Here is a 20,943-nt window from a genome sequence, read left to right on the forward strand (position 1 = left end):
TTATTTGAAATCGACAATAGTGGTGTGTGTGTGTGTGCATATGTATGGGTGTCTTTATTCGCGGGAAGCATCAAAACACTCATGCAAATGAAAACCCGTATATATCGTGTTTGTACGGCGATCTGATGCGGAACAAAACGGCGTATAGCGCTAGTATCAATCCCAAACCTCGTCGTGCACATTTTTCCTTGCCTGTTGTTGACACTGTCTTCGTCTTGGTCCCGCCTGGTTTCTGTCCGTGTTGCTTCTGGGTGCCTTGTCTTTTACCAGCTGTGCCAGCCAGAAGAGAAGAGAGGGGTAGGGTAAGGGGGGAGGGAGTCAGATTGATTGATTGTAGGGTTTAACGCGCCGACGCAATGCAGGCGATGAGGCGTGCCGTAGTGGAGGGCTCCGGATTAATTTTGACCACCTGTGGATCTTTAATGTGCGCCGAAATCTCATACACACAGGCGTTTTTGCTTTTCACCTCCATCAGAAAAGCGGCCGCCGTGGCCGGGAATCGAACCCGCGACCTCGTGCTCAGGGGAGGGAGTCAGCATTGAGCCCATCATTCATTTAATGCAGATGCACTTTGCTAAAGGTCAAGTTGGGTTGCAATCATGTGTTCCGATTATCACATTAGTGGCTGCATTTGTGCTCCATGTGCTGTATAATTAGAACAGTGCCCCCCCCCCCCCCCTCCTCCCGTTTTTTGTGCTTACTGTGTCGTCCCGGTTCCCATTACTTTCCCAAAATTTGCCTGTTTTTTCTAGTGGGCGAGTGGTGGTTTTGACCTTATTTAGGTGCCCGTGTTTGTAGGATCGCCACATCGTCGCAATTGCACCCACCTCCAGTGAATGAGGTTAATAATATATTTACATTTTTCGGTCTGATGTTTGTAGATCTAGTATATAAATAACTGAGCTTTTAGCTTTGCTAACCTTTTAGTGCCTTTAACTTCGCTGTCTGTGCCTTAGTATTTGTCTGGTCGAGAACCGTGTGCAGCCATATATGTGAAAACTACGAACTAAAAAAAATACAAAGCAATACCCGTAAAACGTGTAAACATGCGATGCAAATGTGCAGGTTTGTTTAACACGCATTGTAAATTGTATTGCACTGGTGGTATTTAAAAATGGGACAAAACTAATGCAACGCATTATTGCCGCGTTGTAATTTCGTTGATCACCCTCAATTTTATTCCTTTATTCGGCTGGCTCAAACTTTGTGCACGGCTAATGTGAGACAAACGTGGAACAAACTCGTGAAAGCAAAAAAAAAAAAAAAAAAAAAGAAGTTAATGTCGAATATATTGCTAAGTTTTTTTTTTATGCAACCACTATGGCCCAACAGCTTAGCACTAGTATCATTATACGCCTCATCATGCATTTTCTCTTGCCTGTGGCCGACGATGTTTTCATTTTGGTCTCACCCGGTTGTTTCCCATGATGCTCCCGAGTGCCTTGTTCCCTATCAGCCTGGCTGGACGCACTGTTCGGTTGCTCTTTTCCTGAAGGACAACAGCAATAAGAAAAGTTTTGATTGCTGTCGCAACTCGAAAGGCCAAGCGTAGCTGAGAATTACAGGTTTGACAGAAAAATTCAGATGCACCGGTAATGCACCCAACACCTCATGCCAGTGACATCAGTGGCGGGTTGTTTGAGTCACTTGTCACATAACTTTCCATCGCCACATGGCACCCACCTATCAATGAAAACGTTTTGTCACCACAACGCCTCCTTTATAAGTGCACAGGAATTATCAACATTTTGTCGGTGTTTCTATACGAAGACGACTGCACGCGGCTTGCGTGCCCTTGACCTAGCAAGATGCTAGTAACAGTTCATACTTTGATTTCCAGAAGACCGCCATAGAAATGTGCCACTTGTGTCCAAGAAAAAAATTAAAGCCGTTCCACTCAATGTGAAAGCTGCCGGAAGTGCAGAGCAGTGATTCGCCATAATGGGCTGCAGCGCCATTATCCGCTCACTGCTGCCACCCAATGCATTTCAAATTTCCCGCCTTCGCAGTGCTCGCGCGCCCCCTGCCCGAAACTGCGGCGGCGGGAGTTCTGTTCTTTTTGTGCTTGCTTTAATTTCGTATGCTGGGGCCTTTCTGCAGCATTTTGAACACGCCATTTTTTTTCTTGCGAGGCTGGAAGCCTTTCTGCGGCATTTCGAACATGCCGTTTTTTTCTTGCGCAGCCACGCTACGACAACAAGGCGAGCCCATAAAGTGCTCTGCACTTAAAACATAAAGCTACACAACACTGCAATCTAAGTGAAGTTACAATGACAGTTAGTTCATTTGAAAAAGTGGGCACCATGATCGAAAGGTCTGACACCAAACAAAACAGCACTTGGGGCGGCACGAAAAGGCCACATACATCGCACAGCAAACAAGTATTCACATCGTCATTGTGTCAGTTCTGACAGTTCGCAGCTTAAAGGGACCCTGCAGCACTTACTGTCAACTACTCGGAATGTTTTTTGGGGTAAAGTCCGTTGCCCCTGCAATCTCCTCCCGCAAGAATTATGAAAATCCGTTCACTATCACCGAAACTACGCGCGACAAGAAATTCTCGCATAAATGTTCCCTCTCAACTTGACCACGGTAAATGCAACAAAAGCTGCGCCCTCTCTCCTGGAGGGGAGGGCGGCTCACGACATTCTTTTCGGTGGCCTTCGATATATCACAGGCTGGGGAGTTTTCTCCTTTTCTCTGCAACGTGAAGGGGTCTATTTCCGGTGTGGTGCCACAAAAAAGCAGGCATGGCTGCCTGCTCGCAAGCAGGCGCTCAGGCTGGTAGGGCGTTTTTGAAGCAATAAATGTTTGTTGTCGAGTGGTGTCGTTGAAAAGAAAGTATTGAGTTCGTCACTCAAACTCCGCGTGCACTCAAAACACAAAAGAAACTCCAAAACTGTGCGTACAGGTTCAGGCATAGAAGAGGTTGGCGCACAGCGCCGATAACGGCGGATCGTCACAGAAAATGCAAGCAATAAGCCGCGAAGTTGACCAGCGACAGTCAATAGGACAGCCATGGCCACAATGACGCCGTTTAAGCCATGCCAGGTGTGCATAATGAGGAAAATTGAAAAGAGCGCGGTTGGTCTTTCCGCGTCTTTCACCACGATTTGCGCGCTCACCGCTTCACGCGCACGTGTTATATTTGGCTCAGGTATTCCTCGCAGTGTAATCTAAACGTGTTGCGCAGGTTTACTTGCACTGCTCAAAGAGTGTTGCAGGGTCCCTTTAAAGTCTCCAATACACGCTATCTCTTTTGTTGGAGACAAGGCTACAGATGGGGTGCTCATACAATTAGCACTGCTGTAGTGAAATGTGTAGACCTCCAGCAGCTCATGTGTGCGCTGATCTCTGTAGTGCTTGATCACATGACGTTTTATTTCGGACAACACTTGCAAGATGACACGTGTGTGGCAAGCCAGCTACCAGATCCTGCTCTGCCACAAGATGTGTGTTCCATTAGCGTAATGTTCAAGCATTGCCCAGTTTGGCCTAGATACTGCCAGCCACAAGAGAAAGGAATGGAATAAACCAAGTCAGCTTAGCACTTGGCGATGGGTCACACGTGGTATTTGTCGCATTTTCTACGAGAAGGCGCACCGCCATTCACTCGCGCGCTCACCTTGCTGAGTTTACTGGGAGCTAAGAACACTAAGCACACGCCTGCTCGTACCAGAGCCTTTCAAAATGGGCCATGAAGACGCAATACAACTTCAATTTCAAAGAACTGGCCTTTGGTAACTCACCCAGCTTCATTCTAGCTACAAAAAATGTGTTTTAACCGAGAAAACACAGGAAATATTGAAAAACTTTCAAGTTTTGTGCTGCAGTGACATAATATTGGTAGGAGCGATGCACCATATTTTTGCGATTCTAAGCACCCTCCCCTACTTTCGCAAAAAAATTTGAAAAAGTCTGTGTGCGAATCTATGAGCTCCCCCTTTTCTGTGAGGATGCGCACGCTGCCCAGACCACCTAGCACACTTGCTTGCTCTGTACCTATTTTTCTTTTCAATATTTGCCACATAAAATGTTTTTCTTTGCCCCTGTCTTGTCTAGACACCAAAGTAAAAAAAAAGTAGAAGGGGAGGGGGTAAGTTTCGATTTTTCGAATCTAAGCACCGCCCACTCACTTCGGGCATTGCGATCATGAAAAAGGGGGGTGCTTAGAGTCGAGTAAATACGGTATAATGGGCCAGAGCTGAAAACATTGTTTTGAGCGTGTTAACTGCACATTTTCGTTCAAGCGATACAGTCAAACAAACTAGAGGCCCCACTGTGATGGCCCAGTCAAGTTTCTTGCTGGTGACGAAGGCTTGGTGGCTGCCACTCACACAAACCAGGTTCTGTGATGTCATAAAGCAATCGCTCGAAAGTGAATGGGGAGTCGCCACTGCTTCACGTGTATCTGGGTAATTTGTTTGAAGTTTGCAATAAAATTGGTATCGTTTTTGGGACAACGTAGTCTTTATAAAGGGGTCCAAATACCCTCCACTGATATATGGGTGTACGTTTAACCAAATAAAGCAATGTATTAGTAATCACCTCCTTCAAGAATTTTTGTTGAAGTGTTGAGTATTAGCTAAGAAATCGTTGCACCCGTATCCTCTAAGCTGCGGGTGACAATACGTGCAAACTTTTTTGACAATGTCCTGAACATTTGTCTCGCCATTTGTTGGGGTTTAAACTGACATAGGAAATGCCAACCAAGGCAACGTGGAGTGGTTATGAAATTTGCATGGAGTCGCATGTGATTACATTCGCGTAGAAAAGTAGGGCATGCCTGAGCAAGTGGTTACTTCATCACGTTTATCGCCTAGCCATAACTACGCTCTCCTTTCACATCACGCTTTGTGATCGTTGAACTTTTTTCTCCCTTATGAGTGGTATGTTGTGTTAGGGAAATTCTTGCGGTGAATAACGCCCGGAAGTATCCTGAAAACAGTGTTTTAGATTAACTGATTTCCAAGTTCAAAACCAGAGAGATTATCGCGCGGTTTCCTGGTTTGAGTTGATTATTTGAAACATCACTCGTAGCTAACACGTAGCTTCAATGTGTTTAGCTCCAAATTTATATTAGGGGCGAAGCCCCCCAGGAGCTGGGGCTGTTAGTGTCTCCTGTCGCTGTTGTAATCGTCGTCTCATGTAGTCACGGTGCTAAAACACTGGGACACTCATTTGCACCTCGCGCTACAACGCTTCATAACGCATATTAAAAAACACCGGGACACTTGTTTTCCAATGCCTTTCGCTACAACGCTTCGTGCTTCAAAAAAACTAGACTTTTACAGCACAGCTGTATACCTCTACCCCCAACGGTTTCATCTTCGTTGGCGAAAATACCAAGGCACCAAGAATAATACGCTTATACACTGCATGCTGCACCCCTCCCCAGGTTTCACGTTAGTGGAGGTGGCCCGGGAATTTTTTTCGCTTTCGTAAAGACGCTCATACACGTGTCCCTGCATCTGTTAACTCATTAACTCGCAGGCATACGGACAGAGTTGAAATTGTGTCAGCAGTGCATGGCTGCCAGCCCGTAAGTTTCCAGATGTTTTTTTTTTTTTTCTGCAGGGGCTTTACGGAACATTTAAAACACAGACAACCTTGTACTCTCACATGCGTGGGTGCCTCAGTATGTGACCCTTATGGGACACTCTTGCTCCTTTAGGCATTTTAATGCCTGTAGAATGTATACCAAATAAGCCAAGAGGGAGCCACAGTATTGCTTCCAATTAATAACTGTCTGCACACTATATGTAGTTACGTAAAGCATGTTGTTGGGCTAGTTTGTTCATGTTGGTTCATCATACTTAAAACTGCACATACGGACGTATGTGGATGTATACGGACATATCCTTGTCCCGTCCATATGCACAGTTTTAAGTATAAGTATGTAGTTACACCTGTGAACCACATCGGCAATGGTTTGCAGTCGAAGAATTCCCGTTGACCTTACTGGCACTGGTGACAGCTGTGCTGTGAAACGACGGAAGTGCGAGGATCACGGCCACGACCAGCAGCGTAACCACGAACACTGCAACCACAATCGCAACTCTTCGGCTCGTCCAGCTGCTGGAATGGGAGGGGCTTCGAATCAACTTCAAGAAATCGTTGTTGAAAAATCTGCCACAGTTCACCGAGATGCGCTCCGCATATGAAAATGTCAGAAATTTTAGACCTTGTAAACTTAGAATTTACAATATGTAGACCATGTCCCCAGCTTTCCCCACTGACTTGAATGTTTATTCTTTGCTCTTGTTGTTTTCACGAGCAAAGGGTACCGTATTTTCGCGCGTATGACCCGCCCCTGCATATAATCCGCACCCCCACTTTCAGCCCGCCAGAAAAAAAAAATCCTCGCATATTGCCCGCACATTTGATGCAAGAAAGGCTGCACCAAAGCTGCTGCTCAAGCAACACACCACATACTATGTAGACAGAAAAAGCGTACATTTATCAAGTAGAATACACTGAGTGCAAGGCGAAAGTCACAATTCCCTCAGTGTCACTGTTCTCGCTAGAGCTATCCCGTCAGCCGCAGTCCTCACTGTTGTACACAAGGTCATCTTTCATGGCACAACATGCATTGCCGTGGAGCTGCACTAAAGAAAAAGCCCCGCTTATTATCCGCACCCCTATTTTGCCGCTGAAATTTCGCATTTTTGGTGTGGGTTATACGCGCGTAAATATGGTGTTTCAAAAGTTCCATTTCCCTTTTAGTCTTTATCACACAATTTAGTGATGTCTCCCATGGTGATGCACTATCACATCTGCAAGGTGTCACGAGTGCTGTTGGGTATGAGAAATGAGAGTTTATAGGTGTCACCACCTTTTCTTCCTTCATAATTATCTTGCCTAAATAAATTCAGAGTTTGTTGAAACTGCCATTTCTGTCACGTCAACTCAACACCCTTTTGGCGAAGGGAAACTGTATGCCATCTTCATTGTCTCTTTAATAAAGTCAATAATGGTTTATGACACCTTAAACTAATTTTATAATGCATAGACAATCAGAGTCAGTGTGTACTTGTGGTAAACTTTCTATGTCAGCTTGATGTTCAGAAAATTGCACGGGTGACGAGATTCAGAAATGCAGGTCGGCTGCACAGCTAAAAACTTTCTTTCTCTGGTGGAAGAACTAATGTGGTTTACCCTAAACTTGTCTAACAAATGAAACCTTCGTTCATCTGAGTGAGAATTACAACGGGCCTGGTTCCAAGTGCTCGAGTGGTACCATGACCGGTGTAAATTCTTCATTTCAAGACTCTCAAAACATCCTTCAAGCAGTCATATGCCTTCATGATTTGCGTAAATGCACGCCTCTCTTTTTCACGAGCTTTGGCCCTAATTGTAAGCACAAGCAGGTAAAGAATGCTGCGTATACATGTTACTTTCTTGCGTACGGTACATACCTTGCCGATTCATCTTTCATATACTGGCCACGGTAATGGTTCTGAAAATCTGTATGGAGGCAGCGAAAAAAGCATTTTCAGTCGATTATGTTTTCATCCAACGTTGCAGAGGACTAGATAATCGGGCTTAGATAGACAATGTTTCGACAGTGTTCTTCGATTGGGAACAGCTCTAAATGCAGTCTGCTCTGGAAGCTGTGCTGACATTTCTGTTGTGTTTTAACCATGGTGATTACTTCCTATAACGGCAACACATTTTACTGCAAAATAGGGTATTTGGTAGGCACGGACGCTTCCCATTGCGGAAGTTCTCAGCTGAGGGAAAATGTCACATGCAAGGTGTGGCTAGGTCAGTGGCAAAAGGAAATATTAGCTGAATTTTGGAACATTCACAACGGTGACACTTGTGCAGTCGTCGTTCTTTAATCCCAGCGCTTGTACATATACCCCGAACAGTTTTCTTTAACAGGGGCAGCCTGCAACATTCCGAAATCTGTTAACCCCCTGCCTACTTCTGCGAGATGGAGGCTGTAAAGTAAGATGCTTCACTGCGTTCGCTTTTGAATGGTAGTGTTAACCAAACCGATTTTCCATTCGTATAGCTATTATTGAGGCCGGCATGCTAGTGTGAAGCAAAGAGCAGCTCTTTTTTCAGTGTTCTTGCCCCATTTAAACGCAGTGCCTAGGTCTGTCCAGACTCTTGTTCAAAAACTGGCTAAACACGTTATATTCAAGGCTCGACCTACGTGTCTACTTTCAAAGTTGTGCAAGGGTCTCAAAAAATATACTTGCCGCTGTAGTCCATCATAGTGTCAAGGTCTTGATGTGCTTCTTTTGTATCTCCCACGAGGCTGTCGGTAATAATGCAGCGCCCCTGATAATGATGTCTATCATAATCATAATCATCATCCTACACTGCAAGATGGTGATGATGCATGCACTGATGAACTCTGCAGGGGCAAAAACTTGTGCAACAGTAGCCAGTGGTCTGATTGCCCTAGCACCTGATGTCTTTTTGACGCTGTACCTTAAGATGGCTTACTGAAGCGACCTTGCAATTTGACACCTGTGAGGTTGAAGGCTGTAGAAAAGGTCTAATCACATAACTGTGACGTATCAATCACAATCAGTTTATTGGCCACTAATTTTTTTATAAATAAATTCAGCTGGCACCGGTATTCTCAGTGCTCCTGTAGTTGCACCTCAATTTTCTTTTTCTTGCTGTGCCGTTTAAGCAATTTGTTTAAAATATGTTAACGAGGTGCAGGTACGTTCTTTTCATCTAATTGATGAATGCCCAGTAACTTTTTCAGCCAGAAATGCTACATGAAGATGATGATTGATAGTGGTTGCCCCTGTAGCAGGGTGATGACGTGTCATCTTATACAAAAAAAAAAACTAATATATCTATGTTTTATACTTTTCGTTTAATACCAGTGCTGCTCTTAGGGCAGGCACAAAAACTTATTATGCACAGAATACTTATTTTTTTGTTACAGGTGATAGCTGTCCTAGGCAATATTCCCCCCTCTGCTTTTCGTCCACCAGCATTCTAATCTTCTTTTCATCCCTCGACAGCCTTGAAGTTAACTTCCTCTGTGCTACCCTTGAATCCTAGGGCTCTGGAAGCCCAATATTCCCTTCATGTAGATTTGGACGAGTACCCTCGCATTCTAACACTATGTGCCAGATAGTTTCTGTTTCTTTTCCGCAGACCACGCATACCCCCTTATTTCGTGTATACTTCCCCACAAAGGTCTTAGTTTGCAAGCAACCTGCTCTAACCTCAAAAAGCAAGGCACTGCCCCTGGAATGATCGTAGAAATTTTCGTTTCTGATGGCCGATTTCTCAGCCCTGTACATCTCTAACGATGTTTTAGCTTCCATTTTTTTCTCTCCATTTATTATTAATTCCTATCTGCCTTGTCTCTTTTTTTGGTTACCTTTGCTGTCTTGGATTGTCCACTGTCTTTATCATATTTCACCGCTAGCCTTCTATTCTTCCTTAGCCACTGCGTGTTTATGCTTTTCAAATATAGGTACCTAAACACCTTAGCTGCCCACCTACGTTGATCCATTGCTCCCAACCTCCTCTCAAAACGTATTTTACTCTGCACTTCTCGAACTTCAAACGACGCCCAGCCCATATCTCCCTGCACTGCCTTGTTAGTTGTTTTTCCATCACAGCATCCATCCCCCACCTCCTCTGAGACGTACTAAGCTCTGTGTCATTTACCCTTTCATCTGTGTCGTATGTGGCGGGCTGGGTGCTACATGCCTGCAGGAAGGGACTGGCCAAGTCTTCGGTATCGATGTGACAGCCAGCTTGTAAAAGGAATAAATGCAACAAAAATATGGAAAACAGCACACTAGGTACTAATGAAAACCCTTCCAGGTAGCCAACACAGCTGTATATGTATGCCTGAGTATACAGCGTTGGCTTATAATCAAAGTTCTGTGCCACTGTCAGCACCATCTTTGTCAGCACCCTCTTTCTGTCTAAGAAAAACAGTCGGGATGGCACATAGAAGAGAAGCGGGATTCCTCAACATTTGTGGTAAATGATGATTATGATGATGCATTGGAAAGTCATGCGCACGTACATGTACTGCATGGAGACAGGTGTACATTGTATTGTAAGAGAAAAGATAGTTACGTCACGTCCTCGTGATAGCACAGTAGCACCAACACAGCGTCGGGTGGATGGCATCACCTTTCACCGCTGGTGAAGTGCACTGCCATTGCACTAAGCTGATACATGTCATGTCAGAGGATGCGGGTTCAATTCCCGGCCGAGGCGAAAATAAAAAATGCCCGTGGGTACGAGATTTTGGCACACATTTAAGATCTCCAGGCGGTGAAAATTTTTTCGGAGCCGTCCACTACGGTGCGCCTCATCGCCTGCGTTGCGTCGGCGCATTACATCCTATACAATCAAATATGTAATGTCACTCACATAATTATTTTATTGCACGGGTTTCTCTGCGTTCTAAAGATAAACACAGATAATTAAATGTTAGAAAAATATATAGATAAGCAAAAATAGATGAATAGATAAATGCCAAATAATAAGATGATCACGGCACCCTCTTTGTCAAATCCTTGCATGCAAAAAAAAAGGTTCCATCAAAGTAAAGCGCATCCAAATGCCTCTTCCTCCATCAATGCCAGCAGTGTTGTCAATCACCACGCAGTTCGTCCGTCGATTCGCAGCTGTCTGGCGCCCGGGTATCGGGCGACCTTTCTGGCACAAACAGCACCACGGTCATGTTGTCCTCTTGCCACCGTCGCAGGGGCAGGTAGTAGGCCCTGGATGGCAAAACACAAACAGGGAAGCATTTCGTCACATCAGCGGCAACTAAGTGTTTCGAATCAAGCCAAGCGCTCCAGCCGTGACCATTCCGCCCACTTCGTTCGCTGGTGAGAAGCAGATTGACGGCCGCTCACCAAAGGTCGAGGAGAAGCACAACGATCCAGAAGATTGCGCACATCCCGCAACAGAGCGCCGTGATCATGCCGACCACGAGGGGCGCCTTTGCCATGAACTCGGTGCTCTTGGCGACGGCTATCACGATGACGACCGAGTCACAGATGTACTGCGTCAGCATGGACATCAGCTGGAAGACGTCGCGCCGGGTGTCTTGCGATACCAGCCACTCTGCCATGGACTGTGAGAGAGAAAAAGATTGGTGGCCTGGGTTAGACAAATTTAATAAATCGGAGCTGATTTGATCGAGAGCTACACTTCGTAGATTTAACAATTTTACGTTTTTGCTCAGGGACTGTGGTTCAATAGCTTGAACCTAACCTTCGAATTTCAGGGGGGACACTGCTCTTAAAACAGCTTCCTTTAATTTTTAAGTAAACTTGAGGCTTTTTTCCCACCGATTTCAAATATGCCATTATTTTTTTAATCAGTCAATTAGTCACCAAGATAATTAGAGGAAATTAGCCATTTTTGGAGGAACAATAGACAAAGCAGTGCTAGTCATAAAACAGTAACCTTTATATTTTCTAATACCATGAACTTTGGTGAATGCAATAATCGAAGCAGTTTTTTATGCACCGCTTGGAACTAATTTTACAGCTCATTAATCTTTGGTGTTTGAAATGGGCACTCAAAATGGTTCCTTGCCACTGGTGCCACCAAAGTTCAATGAGCTGTAAAATTAGTTCCAAGCAGTGCATCAAAAAACCAATTCTCTTATTGCACTCACCAGGCTTCATAGTATTGGAAAATGTAAAGATTAGAGTTTTATGAAACACTGCTTTGTCTATTGTTCCTGCAAAAATGGCTAATTATCTCTAATTATCTTGGTAACTAACTGACACGCTCAAAAAATAATGCCATATTTGAAATCGGTGGGGAAAAAAGCAGCAAGACTGACAAGTTTCATAGAGTTTTCTGAACAATTAAAGGAAGCCGTTTTAAGAGCAGTGACCCCCCTTAAATGCAACCAGAGTGTGAATTCAGTGCAAAATCCGCATGTTGGTTATTGTCCCAAGAACAACCATACAGCCACTGGTCTGTGAATTGATCGACATTGCCCAGTGATTTTTCCTTGAATTCCTTCTTTTTAAACGTACATAAACAATAATATGGTGCGAAATGGGATGTGTCTGTTGTTTTATACAAAATTGTGTTTTTAAAAAGGACAATTTGGTAGGGCTGTTGTGCTTATTCTAGGCAGCAGTATTGTAGTAATATTTCAGCCTGCACCGTCTTCCATGAGCTACTCGGCTTCAAGAAGTTGATGCCGAAATATCACTGCCAAACACACCTGGTTTCACCAAAATAAGCGCACACATAACAATAAAATTGCATATGACCCAAATGTAGCGCCTGGCTAGTCAACAATCGCAGTTCATTGGCGCGTCTTTGTAACTCGGTCTCTTCCAATGCCCTATGACAGGGTGCTCAAGAGGGTTTTCAATACAACGCCGGTTACGAGGCGTTTATGTTTAAACAACGAATTTACAATGCCCTTCGGGCGGGCTAGTACCTTGGTCTTGAACTTGAACTCATACTTGAAGTTACAGAGAGCGCAGTGGGTGAGGCCATTTTGAAGAATGCGCTTCTCCAGGCAGGAACGGTGTGCGCTAGAGACGGTCCCTGTAGAGGCGGAAGTATTCACATGTGACACAAATAATCCAATGTGCACCTGCTCTATGAGGCTTGCCATGTACTTGAATGCTAGGGATTACTTTAATTCATTAAGTTTCCACCAGCATGTGGCCAAATATTACCCAGGGGGAGTAATGAGAAGGGCTTCTATCCTATCCCACATTAAATGTGCCACAAATAATCCAATGTGCACCTGCTCTATGAGGCTTGCCATGTACTTGAATGCTAGGGATTACTTTAATTCATTAAGTTTCCACCAGCATGTGGCCAAATACTACCCAGGGGGAGTAATGAGAAGGGCTTCTATCCTATCCCACATTAAATGTGCCACATTACCACAGTGAGCGCTTCAACACGGCTGTGATATTTTGCACCGTTAACAAGCATAGATGATCTAGAAAACCACACTGTTGGCAAAGGGGACTATGGATAATAGCCTTTTGTAAATATTCGTAGTGTCAAAAAACTATCGATAACTCTACGATAAACGGCAGTCCATATAGTAGTTACTGGTGATACTACTGCTGCGTTGTTGGCTCATCTGCTGTTTCATGCACGTTGCAGTGCTCGCCATTCATTGCATCTCTCTAGAGAGAGCATGCAACTGCCACAATAACTCGGCTCTTCCTTGCATCTTTGAGGATAAGTTAAATGCTATCACTGGTATTAATGGTACATCATGCCCACAATCCTTGTTTTGGGTGTGAAGATGTGAAGGTTGATTTATTTTCTTCGTTTTGTTTTCTTTTAAAGGGGCAAAATGTACGCTATATTTATTTCGGCCGTCAAGTTAGTGATTACTTGACTACTTGGAATTGTCTAAATGCAGTCGTGCAGGCCTTTTGGCAATCTGTCAAAAAACTGATAGAGTTCACTATTTAGCAATGGCATTTAAGTACTACACTGTTGAAGTATTCTGTCAACCATATTTGTATTGGTTCTCCAACTGTTCAGCGACTGTTCAGCCGTATGTCGAGATTTCGGCGCACGTCAAAGAGCCCCAGGTGGTCATAATTCATCCGGAGCTCTCCACTACGGCACACTTGAGTAGCTTCGACACACTCAACCCCCCAATCAATGTTCGGCAATTCCCAGAACTTTCCCCCAGTACAGATATTGCTTTTTGTTGTTAAAGAATTGCAGTTTGAGCCAGTTGGTTGCTCCTCAGCTGCTAAATGATAAAAGTATGCCAATTACTGAGTGTACTAATATATAGTTATGTGTAATATAACTATACATTAGTCACCAAGAATTTAATTGCGGTGTGTGATGAATAGTTTACAAATAGTTCAGTTCTGAGTCGTCCGTCAATAGTGTAATCGACCGCTTAGCATCACTGCCAGGAACCGAACCCATGGCCTCGCCAGGTGGAGCAGCTGAATGCCATGGCTACTCTGGCACAATGAGTGGGCCCGTGGGAGAAGGGGCTCTTTCTTCGGGGTACCATACCTTCGCACTGGCAGGGTGTCACCAGCTTCTCCTCCTGTTCCCCTGTAGCGCAGAAGCGGCACAGCAGGTCGTCACCTTGGTTGTTCTGGGGAGCTGGAATCATGCCGTCCTCCGCCATCTTCTGCTTCTTCTTTCTCTTGATAACGATGATGATGATGACAATGGCGGCGGCAGGAGTAAAAAAGACGTAGTTACATTGCACTTTGCGGACATTTTGGCTGCCCCAACCACGAAGCATCCTGCGAAACTGCGAAAAATGCATACATTTCTTCATATGAAGCCTACTTCGTGTAACACTTTGCTTGGGTTCAGAGCATGGGCACAGATTTCTTGTGGTTGACCCTTCTAGTGCTTGTGATTGATTCATACATTGGTTGCCCGGTGCATGCTTTAGCAATGTCTGTAGCAATGTGTGCTGCAGCAGCATACCTTGCAGCTGTTAAAGTGTCATCCAATGCCCCAAATTGGTAAACAGGTGAATAGCACGTGAAGGGAAGCCACCAGTCTACCTGGTGTTTGTTGGGGCTGTTGGAATTGACTCTCGCCATGTCTCAAAATCGAAAATGCTTTGACGTCAGGTGCACTGCCAATTTCGGCAAGGGCTAAGCACAGTCAACTATGCAAGTACACTGACAATGCCAAATCGCAGGAGGTGCGCAATACCAGCGCAAGCCACATTGTACACCTGTAAACATTGTCTGTGGCTTGAAAGCTTATGCCTGCAAGCGCCAGCCACAGACCTAAGTGCCCCCACAAATTTTAAGGTGAAAGCGTCAAGTTCCCCATTCAGTGAAAAGGCGTTGTTCAAGTTGTCCGGTCAAAAAAATTGCTGCTGCTGTGAGGAGTAAATAAATAAAACACAGATCCAACGAGATTTGAACACCGATTTACGGTAGCGGCCTGGTGCTCTACCAACCGTCCTATCTCTGTGCGTTCCCAACGTAGAACAAAAGTTTGTCGTCGTTGTTTCTTTTATCGTGGAGCATACACACTTGGGGGATTGGCAAAGTATCGGGAGCTTTGAGGGGCAATGTTCCCGCTTCACAAAATTTACCAAAATTATGAATTGTAAATGTTAAAGTTGTAGAATAGTGCATGCAACGTGCCAACTGAAAGTGATGGCACGTAAGTAGAACAGATGCACACCAGCCATGCAGAATCTTGATTCTGAAAAGCTGTGGCGTGTACTAATCTGCTTGCTGATGTGAATTGTGCTGTAAGACAAAGAAATGAAAGCAAAAGAAGGCACATCCTCAGTGTAGCAGGAAAGAAGCCTGTAGAAGTAATTCTCGGAAAGGAAGAGATGCGAATATGATGTAGCAGTAAAGGTGTTAATAAGGCTCCTGACTAAAACCTGACCGCAACCACTGCCTAATCAGCTTCAATGCACCCAACTATTCTGGCAACACTGTCATTTCTTTATAAAGTTTTTTTTTTTTGTGTGTGTGTGTGTTCTTGCCAAATGCGTGTGACCTTTTCTTTATGCTTCTCTTATACATGCCAGACCTGTCCTAAATAAATCAGTTGCAAGTAGCGCTTGTCCTGTCAGGTCAACGTCCTCGTGGTCTGTGTGCCAAAAACAAGTACCAATGCAGCTCTCGAAGAGTAGCTTAAAAGTGAAAGTGGCTATGGTTCAGCTGTTCCACTCGTAGAAACAGAAATTCTGAGGTGATTGGGTATAAAACAGCACATCCTGTCTAAGGCCAAAGACAAGTATGTAACAGTGCAGCACTGTTTACGGTGTTGTGACTATATCTGCTGGGGAAGTGGTTAGTAATGTAATTAAATCTAACACGTCTGTTTTTGGGGTATTTATATGTCTATTTGCCACAAATTGCACGCCTCTTAGTTTTATCAAATCTGCATATGACTGAAGAATTTTAATGTCATTCGGTTATCTCCTCATATACGATGCAATCGTCTGCGAATAGATGCAGTGAAGAAACTATGTTAGATCCAATGTCATTGATCTCTAACAATAATAATAACGAACCAAGCATGTATCCCTGGGAGACACCCGACTTTACTGAGCATTTTTTGGAAATAATGTGGTCTAGTTTGACTGACTGTGATCGGTTACAGAAGAACTCTTGAATCCATTGAGTTGTTTTCAGATCAAGCTGGAGGTTGCGGATTTTAGTGAGTAGTCATTTATGTCTTACATGATCGAAAGCCTTCGAAAGATCAATGAAAATTGCATTCGTAGGAACAGAGCTATGCATGGATGTACGGAAGTCTGTCAATAATTCAAATAGTTTGGTATTGCCTGAATGTTTTTCCTGAAAACGCTGGTTCTGGGTAAGAAAGTTGTTTCTGTCCAAATGAGAAATAATATGCAAGTATAGAATGATTTCGAATAACTTCCAAGGAATACAGGTTGGGGAGATAGGGCGGTAATTGTTAGGACATGACTTTTGGCCGGATTTGGGCGTATTTCCAGTCTTCTGGTACGTAGCCAGTGTTGAGCGATTGCTGAAAAATTAGCAACAGTAAGTACGCCGCTATATGGCAAGTTGATTTTAGGAATTTAGCACTAATGCCGTTGAGCTATGGGCTAGTCTTTCAGAGAAGTCGTTCTGTAGCTCGTGCAACACCACTTTCAGTTAGTGGAATCTCGTTAAACCATACCCGCATAGGCCATAGTTTCTTTTTATACGTAGTTAAGCTGAATCCCCGACTCTGTTTCCCTTTAACCTAATGAATTCGGATAAACAGTAGTGCTGGTTAGTATGATACTTTCTTAGCTGCGTCCCCATCAGGTACAGTTTAACGAGGCTGCGCTGTATTGTAATTGAAGAAAAGGAGTGGTGAATGCGAGGTTGTGACAGTGTCAGCGGGTCTAGTGAAAGTTCTTCCGTGAACACAGACACAAAATATTTATTAAAGCATTCAGCACTTTCCTCTAGTGACAGAGTTTCGCCTTGATCATTCAGTAGTGCTGACTCCGAAGGAGCGGCAAAATCAGATATTAGCGCAACCGACCCGAAACGAGACGGCCGTAAAATTATTTGATCAACTGCAAACTTATCTTCAACACCTGCTGCCAGTTGGTGGCACGCCCTGGTATTCGTAAACAAGCTCCTTCCCTGCCAATAAAGAGCTTGACACCGCCACACCAAGATGGAATCAAATACGCCTTTCCTCATTGGCTGCCACAGAATTGAAAGCAAGTGAGGACAGGCTTTCAGGAACAAGGCGACGATCAGGTAATCCCGCGCTCAGCTCGCCCTGGCCACTTCTCGACGTGTTCGGAAACGTTTCTAAAAAAAAAATGGAACGAAAATGGCAGAGGAAAATGCCAGCTTTATTTATTTATTTCTCTCTAAACAAGGCATCGTTGGCTGTTGAACAAAAGCTGAAAGGGCTATGGAACGCATGATCTTTGAGTTGAAACAAAGTTATTGAGCCATTGATCCCTTCAACCCTCGATTGAGGGTCAGGAATTTTAGCTGACATCGGAATACCTTTCTGGCAGCATTAAACTACAAAAAATATCAAACAAAAGTAGCACACAATCACTGGCAAAGAACATAAAGCAACAAAAAACAACCAGTGGATTCCAAGAAACACCACTATTTCAACAATTCTAACATTGCACTCCAATTGGTTGGTTAACCCCCACACCTTCCTGTAAGGCCTTTTGGCATGAAAAGGTTTGAAATAAAATAAACAAATAAATAAAAACAAATAAACAAACTATCAATAACAGTTTCAAACCTCTTGCATTTTCAAATGAAAGGTTTGAAATAAAATAATCAAATAAACAAACTATCAATAAAAGTTCCCAACTTTTTGCATTTTCAAACGCCAACATTTTGGTAACCAAGTCTGTTTTGTTTATGATTCAGGTGTTCAATCTTTGAATTCTTTCTAGCGTAATGTTCAGACCTTGTTGCTGGAGATCCCACTCTACAGTAGTGAAAGGGAAACCGTCACGTGCACAATAAATCACCTTTGCAAAGAAAAAAAACGAGTTTTTTGAAGCACCACTAAAATTTCTCCCATAAAGGAACTACAGGCATGCAATGTGCAGGCCTACAAATTCTGAAAACACCAAAAAACACACATGAGCCTGTTTTTTACAACGTGGGGGAACAAGTTCAACGTGGAGGCAGAGTTCACCATACAAGACAAGCGTGCAGGCCATGTAATGGCTTGCAAGACAGTCCCGACTGCGACAGCTTGTGGCCACAGCAGCCTTTTTTAAGCACAGACACAAGGCAGGTGCTTGACAGATGTACATTGGCTACAGAGCATTAAGTTACAACTTCTTGCCGCAACCTATTGTGACAATTTAGTTTGCCTTGAAGTTAGGGGACCAGCGGCAAGCACAAGTTCTTGATGATTGTGTTTAAAGGGACCCTGAAACACTCTTTAAGCAGCGCAAGTAAACCTGCGCGACGTTTAGATTACACTGCAAGGAATACCTGAGCCAAATATTACACGTTACACGTGCACATGAAGCGGTGAGCGCGCAAATCGCTGTGGAAGACGCAGAAAGACCAATTGTGCTCTCTTCAATTTTCCTCGTTATGCACCACTGGCATGGCCTAAACAACGTCATTTGGGCCATGGCTGTCCTATTGGCTGTCGTTGGTCAACTTCACAGCTTATTTCTTGCATTTCCTGTGACGATCCGTCGTTGGCGCTGTGTACCAAGCTCTTCTATGCCTGAACCTGTACGCACAGTTTTGGCGTTTTTGTATTTTGAGTGCACGCGGAGTTTGAGTGACGAGCTCAATACTTACCTTTTCAACCAGACCACTCGACAACAAACATTTATTGCTTCAAAAACGCCCTATCAGCCCGAGCGCGCTCTTGCGAGCAGGCAGCCATGCCTATTTTTTTTGTGGCGCCAGACTGGAAATAGACCTCTCCCTGTTGCGCAGAAAAGGTGAAAACTCTGCTGGCGTGTGATATATCAAAGGCCGCCGAAAAAAACGCGGCGAGCCGTTCCCTCTTCGGGAGAGAGCATGCAGCTTTCTTCGCGTCGTCCGCGGTCGAGTTGAGAGGGAACAATTATGCACGATTTCTCATCGCTCGTAGTTTCGGTGATAGTGAATGGATTTTCATAATTCTTGCGGGAAGGAGATTGCTAGGACAATAGACTTTATCCCACAAAACATTCAGAGTAGTCGACGGTAAGTGCTGCAGGGTCCCTTTGATGACGCAAGGGCTACTGGGCCAAAGAGCGCCAGACTAAGTATGCCGTGTCTCATGCGAGTTTGATGCGCCGTGTTGGGATACACTGAGTAGGTGCTTGAAGGTATGAAGACTTCAAAAATGTTTTTTTCCCAAAATGCATTCTTTTTTGCGATTTTTGACCATTCTAAGACCCACGTCCGCCCTTAAAGGGTGGTTACCAAAAAATGGTGTAGGGCCAATAATTAGTAAGAGAAAAGTAAAGATACAACAGTTTGGAGAAGCTAAAAAGAGTTGGGCTTCAAAACAGGGTGCCTTGTGTAGAAAGTTTTTGATAAAGCAAATACATACAGTAAGTCCCCAGGGCACCACGGAGTGCCAAGTGCAAGTTAACGAAAATCTCTCTTAGCAGGTTCTGCCTACAAGTTGGTCAAAACGGAGAAAATGTTCTGGAAAGTCTTTGCTAGACACGTGCATAAAGAAAAATCTTAAATTGGCAATCTTAGATATAGTTCGGGAAGTAGACAATGTCGACAAATGTGTCAAGTAAAAGTAGTCCACATTTCAGATGCGATGCTTCATCAGACTGCTCTTGAGCTGCAAAAATTGGCTCACTCGCACTAATGTGCAACTGTTTACCAGTGGTGCCCAAAGAGTGTGGATGCCAGTTCTACTTGTGCCAAAAAGACTGCACTGTCGGAGGATGCTGCACTGGGAAAACTTGGACAGGAAGAAAGAAAGAGAGAGAGAGAAAAAAGAACGGCAGTGTTTTTCGGGAATTCGTTGAACCTTGTCTTACACAAGTTTGGACACACCGGTATCGCAGCTCTTTCCATTACTCGTCTACCCTGTCGAAACTCCACCAGTGCCATTCCACTGAAGGAAGTCTCTGGCAGGCCAATGCTGAAACACATTGCCAGCCACAGAGTGACCCTTGAAATAGGTGGCTGTAGTTTTACCGCAGTTTCTCACTGTAAAGGCCAAGCTATGCAGTCCATGCAAGACCTACACAATCAAACGTCCTGCTGCTTGTCCCATTTAAGTAGGCTGACACTTCGGATGGGCGTGATCCACGGCGACAGTTCTCTCACAGTCGCAGCTCGTCTTGGTTGAGGGAAACGGTGGTGCAGTAGTAGTGACCATCACGCACTGGACGACCGTTGTCTGCAGAGAAAAGGCGTGCGCAGTGGGGTGCGCCTCGTCAGAAAAACACAGTTCACTAAAAATGCGCAAGCAAAGACGTGCTTACTCTCACGCTCGGACACTGCATCCCGCAGTCATCTACAACTTCTGTTTACCGTATTTACTCAGGTAATGAATGCACTTTTTTTCGCCTAAAACAGAAACAAAGTTGGGCGTGCGTTTATTATGCGGGGTAATTTTCAGGAAAATTTTTCGAAGTGACGAAAGAGGGCCACAACGAAAAAAATAAAAAATGCATTAGCTAACCTAACTTTTGCAGTAAATATACGCGTACACAATTGGTAAACAAACAGCATTTTTACTGAACTACACTCGTCTTCATTTTTCAAGGCTTCACTTCGTCAATTCCTAAATGTTTATACCGGCAGGACAGTCTGCATACTCAAGTGCGTACTCCAGAACCTTTAAGTTAAAACTGGCAATGTAAGTGCCATTTCGGCCCATCGCCGACTGAAAGGTGCCAGACGAGTAGAAAAGCAAGTAAGTAAGAACACTACCACAAAAAAAAGTAGGGCTAGACGCTCAGCGGACTGAGCCGACTGCGCGTTGGTGTGACTGGCTGTCTCATGACGCCGCGCCGGAGTGTTTGTTCGCTTTTACTTCGAG

At 44.3% G+C, this 20,943-nt stretch overlaps 2 protein-coding genes across 6 annotated transcripts in view; both read right to left on the reverse strand.

Annotated features, from left to right (window-relative positions):
• Positions 1–1,174: 1,174 nt before the first annotated feature.
• Positions 1,175–20,266, reverse strand: LOC144163305 (uncharacterized). The gene is made up of 7 exons (XM_077694224.1): positions 20,144–20,266; positions 13,993–14,128; positions 12,422–12,531; positions 10,866–11,086; positions 7,419–10,727; positions 5,963–6,078; positions 1,175–1,489 (listed from the first exon to the last, which is right to left on the reverse strand). Exons 2-5 carry the CDS (start codon positions 14,108–14,110, stop codon positions 10,598–10,600), a joined length of 579 nt encoding a protein of 192 aa, XP_077550350.1. The 5' UTR covers positions 14,111–14,128; positions 20,144–20,266; the 3' UTR covers positions 1,175–1,489; positions 5,963–6,078; positions 7,419–10,597.
• The window catches only part of LOC144163301 (protein zwilch homolog), a 37,164-nt gene continuing 33,481 nt past the window's right edge, over positions 17,261–20,943 (reverse strand). For all 5 annotated transcript variants that reach the window (XM_077694216.1, XM_077694212.1, XM_077694215.1 and 2 more), the window contains one exon: positions 17,261–20,298. In XM_077694216.1, coding sequence (XP_077550342.1) covers positions 20,222–20,298 — 77 coding nt within the window. In that variant the 3' untranslated portion in view covers positions 17,261–20,221. The remainder of the gene's footprint in view (positions 20,299–20,943) is intronic.

Source organism: Haemaphysalis longicornis, unplaced genomic scaffold (assembly GCF_048455015.1).
Source record: "Haemaphysalis longicornis isolate Haplotype H1 unplaced genomic scaffold, Haemaphysalis longicornis Haplotype H1 scaffold_12, whole genome shotgun sequence".
Lineage (NCBI taxonomy): Eukaryota > Metazoa > Arthropoda > Arachnida > Ixodida > Ixodidae > Haemaphysalis > Haemaphysalis longicornis.

What these genes read in the sequence shown, in the direction of transcription:
- LOC144163305 (XM_077694224.1), bottom strand. Translation starts at nt 14,110, where the DNA reads ATGGCGGAGGACGGCATGATTCCAGCTCCCCAGAACAACCAAGGTGAC. An exon ending in GACACCCTGCCAGTGCGAAG is followed by an intron (nt 12,532 to 13,992) that starts GTATGGTACCCC and finishes CCGCCTCTACAG; the next exon opens with GGACCGTCTCTAGCGCACAC. An exon ending in AGTTCAAGTTCAAGACCAAG is followed by an intron (nt 11,087 to 12,421) that starts GTACTAGCCCGC and finishes TCTCTCTCACAG; the next exon opens with TCCATGGCAGAGTGGCTGGT.